The sequence below is a fragment of the Staurois parvus genome, unplaced genomic scaffold, assembly GCF_062004578.1.
Source record: "Staurois parvus isolate SC_StPar_1 unplaced genomic scaffold, SC_StPar_1.0 ptg000628l, whole genome shotgun sequence".
Lineage (NCBI taxonomy): Eukaryota > Metazoa > Chordata > Amphibia > Anura > Ranidae > Staurois > Staurois parvus.
Genome location: NW_028318424.1, coordinates 1,267,187 through 1,280,243, shown reverse-complemented (window position 1 = coordinate 1,280,243; position 13,057 = coordinate 1,267,187). Strand labels below are relative to the sequence as shown.

Here is a 13,057-nt window from a genome sequence, read left to right as displayed (position 1 = left end):
GAAGAAGAACATGCCATTGTGGACTCCAAATTGAACCTATGTGTGCCACTGAATACCCAAGTCCCAAGAAAAGGGAATCCTACAAATATGGACTTCTCAGCAAGCGATCTTTCCCACATCCCAGAAAATAATGTGGGTTCTACAGCAACCTCATGAGAGGCAGGCACAGAGGATGATGGGATTTGTGTATTGGTCAAAGTGCAGATTTAGAACAGTTGTGAGATTGCCACCCATTGCCCAGATTTCTGGGCCTCTCTCATTTGCAAAGAAGGACTGCTAAAACCACCCTTCTATCACCCCCTTGACTGGGCATAGGGCACAGGTCATCCATGCGAAGGAGCGGAGAGTAAGCACACAGCTCTAATGCAGATTTATCTGTGGTAGGACATTGGTGTTCGGATTATATTTTTTAGCTTGTCTAGGTGGTTGTATCCCCTGCAGAATGGGCAGATTGGTCTCTCTCTAGATACCATTAACAATAATTGTAAACAAAAACCGACACAATGGAAAACGCTCATCTCATATCTATGGCTGGTTTCATGCAATCACAAGTGAAGGCTACATTAAGATCTAGGCACAGGTGACTATACACACACTGGAAAAGATATATATTGTTTTAGTAAAAAGTGTAATGAAGGCACCAGATCAAAGGCTTAAGAGTACTAAATATTTTTAATATAGATGTTATTTTATAACAGGCAAAACACATTTCGGGGGGATCTTCCCCTTCTTCAGGACTTGGGACTACAGTCTGCTCTGATCCACAAGACTGGCAAGTTATGCCAGGCATGTGTATTGTTCCTTGAATCTTGGTGTGCTTTGTGTTTTTCTTCCAGATCTGTGCAGTAATGCAATGTGAAACTTTTCATCTGTGCAGGAGCTTCCTGTAATAAAGACCGGTCACTGCTGCTCTCTCTTTGTGCAGGATGACTGGTCTTGTTTCCGCTCTGTAATTTTCTGCAGGCAGCCTGTAATGGGTGGAGCTTCTGGGCCCCTCTCACAGCTCTGCTCTCTACACAGACTATGTATAGCACAGCGATGTACAAAGTAATTTATATCCTCTGTGGCTATTAAAAAAATCTAATTTGAAAGAATGTTTTCGTGTCTGGAGTTCAGTTTTAAAGTATTACTAAACCCACAACAGTAAAATCAGTCTGTATATGCAGTAAAGCATGCTTGTTATACTCACTGTGGAACCTAAGGGGTTAATCCTCTGCATTGTGTAAAAAAGCGGTTTGATCCCAACTTCTCTGATCCTCCCCTTTTTCCAGTACCCCCTCCTATCTCCTGATAGTGTGAAGAGACTCTGCACATGTTCAGTTTGGTGTGTATTGCAAGAGGTTTTTTTTTTCTTGGGAAAGTGCATGTGATCAGCATAGGGTCAATCAGCACTGTCCAGACAGAGGTCAGGGGATCTGCATCCTCCTAGAGCAGAATAAAAATTCCTCCTTCAAGCTTTAACATGTGCATTGCTGGACACTGTAAGAAGTCACAAGACTGCTCTAACTGCTGATGAGAAAAGGTATTTAGCAGTTTATATTTACTAAAATAATTGCACTTCCATGTTCTGTGTACTGTGGAGAACAGATATAGTGAATATAGGGTCATGGGTTTAGTAACACTTTAAGTACGTGTGCGGTGTGCGATGCATAATGGCGTGCCCAGTATGTTTAGACAGAGAAAGATGTAGAGAGCGAATAGCTCTGACCCCAGCAGAGAAAGAGAGAGCGCGGGAGATAAGAGTCCATTGTCCTCTGTATCCGGACTCTGCACACAGGCAAAGTCAATGATTAAATTGCATTGTTCCCGCTTTCCTCCCATCGCATTAATAAGTGTCATATTTACTGCTTCTCTTAACCCTTTCACTCTAGGCCATCTCACACTCCTTGTGATTTAAGTGAAATCTCACTGAACTCACACAATGTGACAACAAGTGAGATGAAAATGACCAGCCAGTTTTAAGTGTTCCACAATGTTCTACAACACCTGAGAATAATTCTGTAACTTGTAAGGAGAATGGCATTACTTAACTTTATGGAAAGATTTGGGAGGAACTACTCCAGCTCCAGTTGGTGTGTAAAACCTTTCCTTATTCATTTCCAGCTCAGTGGGGACCAAATGAATTTGGATCAATTTATGGGCAGGCTGGTTGTACAAAGTCAATCAGAATTTCCCACTCGATCAGCACCGCAGCCATATAGCCAGCAGCACTGATCAGTATATTCTGATGGCAGGGAAGCTCCCCACTCTCAAAATACAGTACCTCAACAGGGAGGATTCCCCCATCCACATTGAGTGTATGGATGGGGGGGATCGAGTCATTTAAACCACTGTGGTCTCATCTGTGGGCTGTTTAACAAGTGCCAGACACAAAGCATTTTCCAGCTAACCTTTCCGAAGAGTTTGCAGAAATTCAAACAGATGCACAGAAATATTTTCTTGGAAAGTGGATTGGTAGCACTGGAACCTACTTCTGCTGCACTTCTGGTATTGCTCTCCAATAGTATTGCAGAAGTGTTTGTGCAGGATATTTGATTTCTGGGCTGGCAGCCTCTACATGTGGTTTCATGTTGGCCATATATAAAATATCAATACAATACTAACAATCAGTAAATAAAAGAACTGCTTACAGCAAAATAAAAACACAATAAAGTTTGAAATATTTAAAATTATGTTATCTAAGCATATATTTACTTTATAATAATACTACTCATGGTAGTGTACTAATCTTTATTATTACTTAGCTAGTGGTGTAATAATCCTTTTTCCACAGGGGACAACACTGCAATCGCAGAATGGCTTCACATTTGCACCTTTTGTGTGGCTGATAGGAAGGCTGCAGACACTAGGGCCACATTCACATTTGCAAATGGGCTCAACACCAATTACATGTAAGAACCCAAGTGGGAAATCAAGGCGATTAGCTGTGGGAGGCAGCCCCATTGAAAGCAATTGGAGGTGACCAGTTTCCAGTTAATCGAGGCTGCTTGCAGGTGATCACTGCAAGAACGATTAAATGCGAGTAGCTACGATTAACTGCGGAAGCCAGCTGCCTGCCTTTGCTTTCAATGGGGCTGCCTTCTGCAGCTAATCGCTTGGAACCCCCACTGCATTTCTTGCATGTAATCGTTGTTTTGGGCCCATTTATTGAGAACTACAAGCCATGTGCAGCAATGGAAGACCATAGTTGGAGTTCATTCATGCATAGGAAAGTGAATGAATGATGCGGCTGCTTTTGAATTGTGACAAGGGATGCAGGGAAAAGATCCCCAGCCCGCTGTCACAATGAGGGATCGGGGGAAGGTTACACCCTAAATACAGGTGTAAAATGTAACATGTTACCAAAGGTTAATATATCCTTTAAACTGGCATTAAGACCATTCATTTGAGTTTGTGATTGTCAGTGGGGTCAAATTGAAGCTCAATTTTTGACCGCAGTGACAAGAAAATTCGAAGGCGTAGGACTGTAAATTTTTCACGAACAAACAAGAGTTTAGTCTATGTATTGTTTTTTTTTTGGTAAAGCCCATTTAATCCAAAATCAAATGTTAAAAGTAAACAAAATATTGAAGCATTTTAGAACGACATTCGTCAAGTAAATGAATGTACTTTTAATTTTTGTATGAATCTACTAGTATATGGCCAGCTTTAATCACTGGCCTGTTGCTGAAACTTCAAGGGCTTTGCCCTGAGTAGGAAGATTTCACAAACTATGTGCTCGAAAAGTGGGACAGTTAGGGCTGTTGTTTATAAAACACAGAACATTGGATTTTTAACTGTATCATCCGGAACGGAGAAGTTTATTGTGTAAAGCTGGGTATACAAGCTGAGGTTTTTTTTTTTTTTTTTTTTCGTTCAATAGGAGGGTTGAATGAAAAAAAAACAAACAAACTCACAGATCCCTACATCCGCACAAACAATGTGAATGCAGGGATCTCTTCTGCTGTGTCTTTGTATTCCCACAGTACGGGCTCCCCCTGTCAGAATACATTGATCAGTACTGCAGCCATTGGCTGGAAGTGCTGATCAAACGCTGGTTTTCCAGAAAGACTGACAGAAGCTGGTCATTAGTTTGGCTTCTGTTGAACAGATGGCAGTGTGCACATACCGAGATGGGATCAGCATCAGTATCAGCCGTTCAGCAGGTACGTGTATACCCTTAAGTAGGATGGTAAAGCAGCACTACTAATCAGATGTATGTATTGTTTGCATGTGTCTGCCTATGTATAGATATAACTACAACAAAGAATAAACACGCCAAGATTTTTGACTTTGGGTTGTGTTCACAGTCTTATGAGCATTGACAAAAACTTGAAGACAATAGGGCTTCTCTTTTAAGTAAGGGATATGTTGACATTGTTCTGTGCAGTCCACCTACCCCCTCCTTGTCCATTGTTTGGTGTCCTTACCTGTAGTTGGAGAGGCCCCAGGCCTGGCGTTGCCGCGGCAGCAGCTGCCATGGTAGTGGGAATCAGCTGAACAGGGTAGGGGTCACCTAAGTGAGAGAATAAGAGAGGCGTCATCACCTTTTATCTCCTCTCCACCTGCAAATTAAACTCCAGCATTCTCCTCTCGCAAAGCCGCCTTTTGTGTGCCGCGCACAGGCCTAATGAAAAGGCCCATTGTGCTGCTTTTTACCAATGCCACGCACAATGGCAGCCGGGAGCGGCTGGTGGATAAAAGGCGCTAGGCAATTAAGGCGGAAACCTCATCCTTCACCGGTTTTCACTAATTTTTTACTTTTTCTTTTTACTGTATGATCACAGAAAACAGGAGCTGTGCAGATTGCAGCAAACATCACTAGATCTGCTCAGAGGAGTAGATTCATTTTATCCCAGAAAGATCCATTCTCTCAGCAAGGTCGATCTTACCATGTGAATGGATTAGTTATTGGAATTATTCCAATATTTTATGATCACTGTATCATGGAGATTATTGGAATAAACCATTACCAGGAAATTGGATACAGAGATGGACTTTTTCTATTAATATTCTCATTTGCATAATCAACAATCCCAATATTTAGGCTTAAAGTGGACCTGTCAACAGATATACACCAACCAGCCATAACATTATGACCATCCACCTAATATTGAGTAGGTTCCTCTTGTGCATCCAAAACAGTCCTGGCCTGTGGAGGCATGGACGTCACTAGACCTCTGAGGGTATACTGTGGTAGTTGGCATCCTTCAAGCCTCCATCAGCTTGCCTTCTTCCCAAAATGCATCCTGGTGCCACCTTTTTCCCATGTTAGTGATGCACACACCCCGGCCATCCACATAGTGTAAAATAAAATGTGATTCATCAGACCAGGCAACCTTGTTCCATTGCTCCGTGGTCCAGTTCTGAAGCTCACATACCCATTGTAGGCACTTTTGGCTGTGGACACAGGTCAGTGGTGATAATGTTATGGATGATCAGTATATGTTTTCATGTGAAGTGCAGCATGCTAAGCAAAGTGTCAGTGTATCACTTTCAAATATTCTTTAACTCACACAGATATCACAGTATTACCCTGACAATGCTTTCATCTGCTTTTCTCTCCAGAAGGATGGCACAATATTTGTTCAAACATCATCCATGGTCATTTCCTGGATTGAGATACCGACTCGTAGAAGAAACAATCATGTATATCATGGTGTCTGTGCAGTTCTTGACTGTGTTCACAAATATCTCACACAGATCAGCCCCTGCTGTAGCCTTTCACCTTGCAACTCCCTACAATGTTACAATGTTGCAGTCTGATCAAAGGGGGGAGGAAGACTGAGGAAATGCTTCCTCCTGCGTGCAGCAGGAAGTTCTCCTACATCCTCCCTCCCCGCAGTCTTCTGGAACAAAAAGTAGGTCCCAGAAGACTACTATTCACAAGGCTCACACATGCACAGTGGGCAGCTGGCTGTGAAGATGCAGGCTGTCACAGCCGGGTGCCCACAGTTGAGATGCCGGTGCTAGGGATAGGACAGTGATGTAAAGAATGGCTTGGGTGAGCACACTGCTAGATCCTGGGATGGGTAAGTGTCTGTTTATTAAAAGTCAGCAGTTTATGTTGCTGCGGACTTAAAAAAAAAAACAAAAAAAAAACACCAATTTGACTGGAGCTCCTCTTTTAAATGATAAAAGGTGGATCTTTTATGAAGAATTATACTATTGATGTTCAGGTCAGTTGACAAATCAGAAACTCATTGTGCAGACTCCCAGTTATTAATAGATCCACTTTAATACAATTGCCCTGTGTGTCTCTGTGCATCAATGCAATGCAGGCAGATCACGGCTGGTAGAAGGGGTAGTCTGAGTGCTGCACATGAAGACATGACAGCACCCTGCAGTAATACTCCTAAGAACCCTTGGGAGGAGTTACATAAATATTAAAATGCTTTGTTTGGTGGGCGTCTGTCTGGCAGGCTTTATTTGCACATAGACCACCCTAGGCAACTCCCACACTGATACTGAACCTCCATGATTGAAAGAACTGAAATCCAATGAATGAAGGGGGTGGGCCAGTGACAGCCAGGTCGGTGTGGAAAGATCTAGATGATGAGGGATGTCCTCCAAACATGAAATGAACAGGCTCTGACTTGCTGCAACTTCTCACACTGTGCAGTGACATCAGTACTGGAGAGGTGCCTTTATAACTGTGGAATACTGAAGGCAAGGCTGGAGCTCAGGTGAAACATTTATCCTAACTATAGGGATTATTAAACCATGAGTGTACATTATGTATATTTTCTGAGCATGGCTGCATTATTTGGCATCATTTGCTGATGACCTCCTTCTCTTTTCTCTGCAGAAATAGGAAAAGCTGGGACCCTCTAAGGCATAGCAGCACATTCACAGGCAATAAAAAGCGCCTCTGACAGATATTGTCCCCCTTCCTTCCCAGGGAATACCTGCTTGGTCCTGGCCTGATCATTACAGGCAATGCAGAATTCATGTCAGGTACTTCTAGACATTTATCTGTGTTAGCTGTACAATTCCACATGGACAGGCCCCCTGTTGACTGAGCTATGGTCCCAACGTCTACCCTTCACTTTCATTACATCAACTACCTTCTACAGTCAGATTATTTGTTAACGATTGACGTAAACACCCCCATCTATGGGCTCACTGCGCATTTTAGTGAACTGCAATAATGCGATCAGAGGGAAAATGAAATGTGATAAACTTGCAGCTATGTGGAAAGGGATTTTTAGGTTCTTCCCGTACAGTGAACTGGAATCAGCGAAGCATTTGGCCATTGAATTAGTGTGATATGATTATCTCCTTATCTCTGCAAAGTCGTGTGATGTGGTCGGTGCATTGCTGATCCAGAAAACGTGTTCCGTCGAGCGCAAGGCCCTATTTCCTCCAGCAGAGTGACTCTCTAAAGGGGCACGTTTAATGTCAGAGGGTGACCAGGACACACATTGAGGAAATGTTTAAAAAGGGCAGTCATGACACAAAGCCAGTTCTCCGATATTTACAGATAAACAATTCATACAACGTTCGCAATGCTCCGCAGAGGGCCTAGTAGATACAATGAAGCATTAAAAGGACACGCCATGCTTCCATCAGCAACAAACTATACCTGCCACTTGCTTTATTTAGGGACGATTTATAGTTCTTAGCTGACCACATGATTAGATGATCATGTGATCAGTCTACCTCTTCCATCTGCTGAAGAATGGTAGTTGACTGTCGCAGTATAAAAAAAGTGCAGAGTATTAGATTATGGCCCATTCTGTAAATGGCTTTAGAGGATACTGGAGAGTCAACTTCCCCTGAGTTTCTCATATCCCTTAGGGACTCAATTGTTTAGATATTTGTTTCAGGCTCTACGTACCGGCTATACCCTTTCTGACGGGTTCCCACCATCCCTATGCTGAGTTCCTGGGTCTGCACACCTGTTGTACCCATTAGGAAGAGTTCCTTCCATCCTTGTACCCGTTAGGAGGGATTCCCTCCATCCTTGCTCTGAGTTCCTGGGTCTGCACACCTGTTGTGCCCATTAGGAAGAGTTCCTTCCATCCTTGTACCCGTTAGGAGGGATTCCCTCCATCCTTGCTCTGAGTTCCTGGGTCTGCACACCTGTTGTGCCCATTAGGAAGAGTTCCTTCCATCCTTGTACCTGTTAGGAGGGATTCCCTCCATCCTTGCTCTGAGTTCCTGGGTCTGCACACCTGTTGTGCCCATTAGGAAGAGTTCCTTCCATCCTTGTACCTGTTAGGAGGGATTCCCTCCATCCTTGCTCTGAGTTCCTGGGTCTGCACACCTGTTGTGCCCATTAGGAAGAGTTCCTTCCATCCTTGTACCCGTTAGGAGGGATTCCCTCCATCCTTGCTCTGAGTTCCTGGGTCTGCACACCTGTTGTGCCCATTAGGAAGAGTTCCTTCCATCCTTGTACCCCTTAGGAAGGATTCCCTCCATCCTTGCTCTGAGTTCCTGGGTCTGCATACCTTCTGTGTACATTTTAAGGAGTTCCTTGGACTGTACACCTGCTACGTCCATTATGAGGGGTTCCCACCATCCCTGCTGGATCTTTTATTTAGAATTATGGAACAGGTGAAGTTGGAACAGTTAAAGTCAAGTCTTGAAAATTAGGTGGGACCTACTGAGGGATTCTCACCATCCATGTGCTAAGTTTTAGGTCTAGAGACCTGCTGTGCCCATTATGAGTGGTTCCCAACATCCCTGTGCTGAATTATCAGGTCTACATACCTGCTGCGTCCATTACCAGTGGCTCCTACCATCCCTGTGCTGAGTTCTCTGATCTGCACACCGTTTGCACTTATTATGAGGGGTTCTCACCATCCCTGTGCTAAGTTCCTAGGTCCACACACCTGCTGTATTCATTATGAGGGGTTTCCATCCCTGCTGGATTTTTCTGTTATTTTATCAAACTAGAAATATAGATGGAGGTGGGACACCCCAAGGTTATGCAATAACAAAACCGGCAAATATGGCCAGAGGCAAATGATTGTGAAGTCCTAAATATTATAAACGTCAGAGATGGTCTTAGCCTACTAGACCCAACTGGAACCTAAGTCCCATATTTAGGTGCACTCTTATTTTAAACACGACAACAAACCAGGGGTCCTTACTAAAGCAGACAGGTAATTTCATTTACTGTCTGGCCTGTGACAGGCTCCATATGATTGGTTGCTGCAGGCCACACATACATTTTCCTCTGTACTATTTATAACAAACATTACGCTACATTGTCCTACAGAGAAGATCTCTATACAAAGCCCGGCAGGAACATTATCTAGATGGTGCAATGATTCTTTACAATTAACCGAATCAGCGGGATGTCTGAACCTGAAACGTCCTCGAGATGTTCCATTACCTGATGCTAATTAACGGTGAAAAGGTTTTTAATTTAGCTGATAAAACTAGCGAGTGTTTAACAGCAAGAACACAGATTAGCCAAGAAAATGACCCTTCTAAACTACAGAACTCCCACCAGATATCACTCTCTGATTTAGTCAGATGGCGGCTGTTCCATGATTTATAACCCTCCACTCATAAAGTTCCATAGAAGAGAGGACTGTGTGATGCCCGAGCCCCTATGTGAGGTCAGCCAAGCCAACAAGGACAGGATTGTAAGGCGAAGGCCATCAAAGATTAAATATGTAATAACTGAACTGCAGTCCAATCCTACTGAACTGTTTGTGGATGTTTTCAGATAAGGGTTAGACCTCACACAGCTTTTAGCTCTCCTGTGGAAGTTAAGCTGAACTCCTTGAAAAAGTGAAGGCACTTCGGTAAAATCCACAAGCAGATAGCCTTTATTTAGGAACAACGATGCATAAAAGGCCAGCATGTTTCGGCTGTTAGACCTTACCATGCAACGATTGAATTAACCATGCAATGATTGAGGCCTAACAGCCGAAACGTGTTGGCCTTCTTGTGTGGATTCTATGTGTTGTTCTTCCTAAAAAGAGGCTGCTTGTGGACTGTACTGAAGTGCCAGCACTTTCTCCAAGATCTAGTCTCTACAGAGCTCACAGCCTCTTACAGCCTGAGCACCGGGGTATACATTTTACTTGATGAAGAAGAGGCGATAGCAGCACTGTGTGTTTGGCTTTTCGGCAAAGCTGAGCTCCAACCTTACCTTCAGTCTTGCACAGTTATACAGATTCATCTCTGACTTTCTCTGATTTCCCTGTACACTGAGCTATTAACAATGTTCATTAGAAGCTGTAGCAAGTCAGATAAAGAGGACATCCAGCATCATCCAGACCTTTCCTCCCCCGCCTGACTGTTCTTGGTCGCCCCCTACATTCATCGAATTTCTTACCTAGGGTGGTCTGCATGCATATACAGCCTGCCTAGGAGCGCCCAGTCCTCCAGACTGACATTCATGAAGACATTTTGATATTTGCATGCCTCCCAAAAGACAGCTCACTGCTTGCATCAGGACAGAAAGCTCTTGAAAGGAGTACTGAGGCAGGGAGGGTTGCTGTGGTGTTTTCAGTAAGCTACGTATAACACCATGGCAGCCCCTCCCACCTGCCATGATCTTCTCACATTGCATAGAGAAGCAGAGGAACCCAGTGATGACATCTCTGGATCTAAAAGAAGTACGTAATGAAAACGGAAATGTTTAATTTAAAAATGTCATTAGCATGTTGATGGGAAGGAATCAGGAAAGGCAACATATAAGCAGCTTTAAGGTGCTAAAGGCTGTGTCACTTCAGAAGTCCCCTCTCTGAATAAAAATGGCATATTCTGGAATTGTGTTAGAAAATCTTTGTTTTAAGAATGATTTTGTTCGATTTTCTAATCCTTAGCAGGGTCAAATCCACATTCGACAGTGACAGAAAAATTAGAAGGCACAGGATGAAAAATGTTTCTTGAAAGAACAAACTTCTAATAGTAAATGTGATTTTGTTCTCCAAAATCAAATGTTAAAAGCAATCATTTATGAAGTACTTTTGAACATTTGTCATGTCATCGAATGCATTGATGAGAATTTTTTTCATACAAATGATTGTTTAAAAATGTTGCCTCCCTCTCCAAATATCTATGGCTGCATACGGTTTATAAAAGAGATCTGTGTAAAAAAACTTTTTTTTTTTTAAATTAGTTTTGGTATGGACAAGTGATTGAGAAGCTGCAGCTTCCCTGTGTCAGGGAGCGCTCAGTAACGGTTCTGATTTCATGCAACATCATCCAGCAGCTTCCACTGCCTCCCTCTTTGTCAGCGCTCCCTCCCATCCCCTGCAGCAGCCGCTCGCTAACATACGGGAGCCGCAGCTTCTTGATCACATGACCGCACGGAAGCAGATTTATTTACACAGATCCCAATTACAAACAGCATAGGTATGAGGAGGGGGAAGCAATGTTTTTAAATATTAGACTTTTCTTTCACTTTAAGGTATAAATAAACCAAAAACAAAGATAACTGATGAGGTGAACAGCAGAAACAGCACCAGTCAACCAATCGAGAACCATGATATATGAAGAACTATGCATAACAAAAGACTTTGCTGATGGTGGTGACCCTTATAGGTGACTCCAAAAGGCCGAAAGGTGCTGATCTCCTTACAATGATACAAGACGACTTACTGCAACCAGCCTTGTAGCTGAATCCGGGGGGGATGAGAAATCCTTGCTGGGCCGCAGCCGCGGCGGCGAGCGTCCTCTGATCAGGAGGGAACACGGGGATCATTAAAGGGGGCAACTGACCCTGAACCTGTGGAAGATAAAAGAGAGGAATTATTATGCATGTTTAAATATGCCCCTTACTGTCTATTATAATTATTTTTGTACCTATAGAGGTTTTAACCTCACTCCCCTCTATGTATTATACATATTCCCTTATCACATTCAGGATCTATACATTGAGTGCACAAATGAACAGCTGGGAGGAATTTTTTTGCCTCGTTCTCCTCGGCAGAGCGCCACAAAACTTTTTTTTTTTTTTTTAATGGTTTCCAAGGATAAAAGTGACTTTGCCAAGCGAAGAGGCTCCAAAACAGACCTCAAAAACACTAATAGAAAGACAGATGGTTCTGCTGAGACGGAGGCTGCCAAAAACGGAGGGAAATAAATAAATAAAAATAAAATGGATGTTATTGAAGCTGATTGTAAAAGTCCTTTAATTGCTGCCAATGTGGACGTGGATCTCAGATGCTTGGGCCGCGGACAGGGACCGGGAGGGAGAGAAGGCTCCATGACCTTGCTCTTACAACGGTAACTACCCTGTACTACACGCTCCCCAGAGGGAGTCAAGTCTGCCACGTTCCTGAAGTCTGGACATTCTTTTAATGTGACGTTTAGCACCTTCTGAAAATATTCACTCATTAAAGAAATGGAACTAGCAGTCCCAGCATGCCCTTTTATAGGCAAAGTACATTAAAGTGGACTTTTAAGTGGTGACTTTTATAAGTTTGCATGAATAAACTCCTGATATTCAGTGATGGTATCATTTTTCAGAAAAAGGCCACCATTTATCATTGGAAACAAAATTTCTTATCCAGCCAGTGACTTTGCTTAGGTCGAGCTGCAGGCAGGAGGTAGCTTTATCCCGGTCTCCTTTCCACCAATGATCAGACTGCACATTTGTATGAGGATTTACATCAGTGGTCTTCAAACTATGGCCCTGGGGCCAGATGTGGCCCTTTGCTTGCCTTTATCCAGCCCTTGAGGCACTATTCCTGCCAATGACACCAACAATGGGGCACTATTCCTTCCACTGACACCAACAATGCGGCACTATTCCTTCCACTGTCAACAAAAATGGGGCACTATTCCTCCCACCAACACCAATTACTTATCCCCCCAACACCAAAAATCAGGCGTTTACTCCCTCTGGGCACAGTCCAGCCGCCCAAAAGTCAAGAAGATCAGTAAACTTTAGAAAGTTTGGAGACCCCTGACTTACATGACTGGAATCCCAGTCTGGAATTGGTAGATTGTGCCCCTGGAGGATACCTGAACAAAGTTAGTGCTGTCCTACTGTAGTAAAGCAGATGAAGACATTGTAAGGGGGAGTATGAGGAGAGGTAATAAATATCTGGAAGTGTTACAATGACAAATTACTGAGCAGTTATGAACTAAAGCCGGCCATAAACAG

At 43.2% G+C, this 13,057-nt stretch overlaps 1 protein-coding gene across 5 annotated transcripts in view; it reads right to left on the bottom strand.

Moving 5' to 3' along the window:
* SOX5 (SRY-box transcription factor 5) overlaps positions 1-13,057 on the bottom strand; it is a 288,812-nt gene that overhangs the window by 71,900 nt on the left and 203,855 nt on the right. For all 5 annotated transcript variants that reach the window (XM_089693351.1, XM_089693352.1, XM_089693350.1 and 2 more), the window contains 2 exons: positions 11,548-11,674; positions 4,410-4,495 (listed from right to left, as the gene is read on the bottom strand). In XM_089693351.1, coding sequence (XP_089549477.1) covers positions 4,410-4,495; positions 11,548-11,674 — 213 coding nt within the window. The remainder of the gene's footprint in view (positions 1-4,409; positions 4,496-11,547; positions 11,675-13,057) is intronic.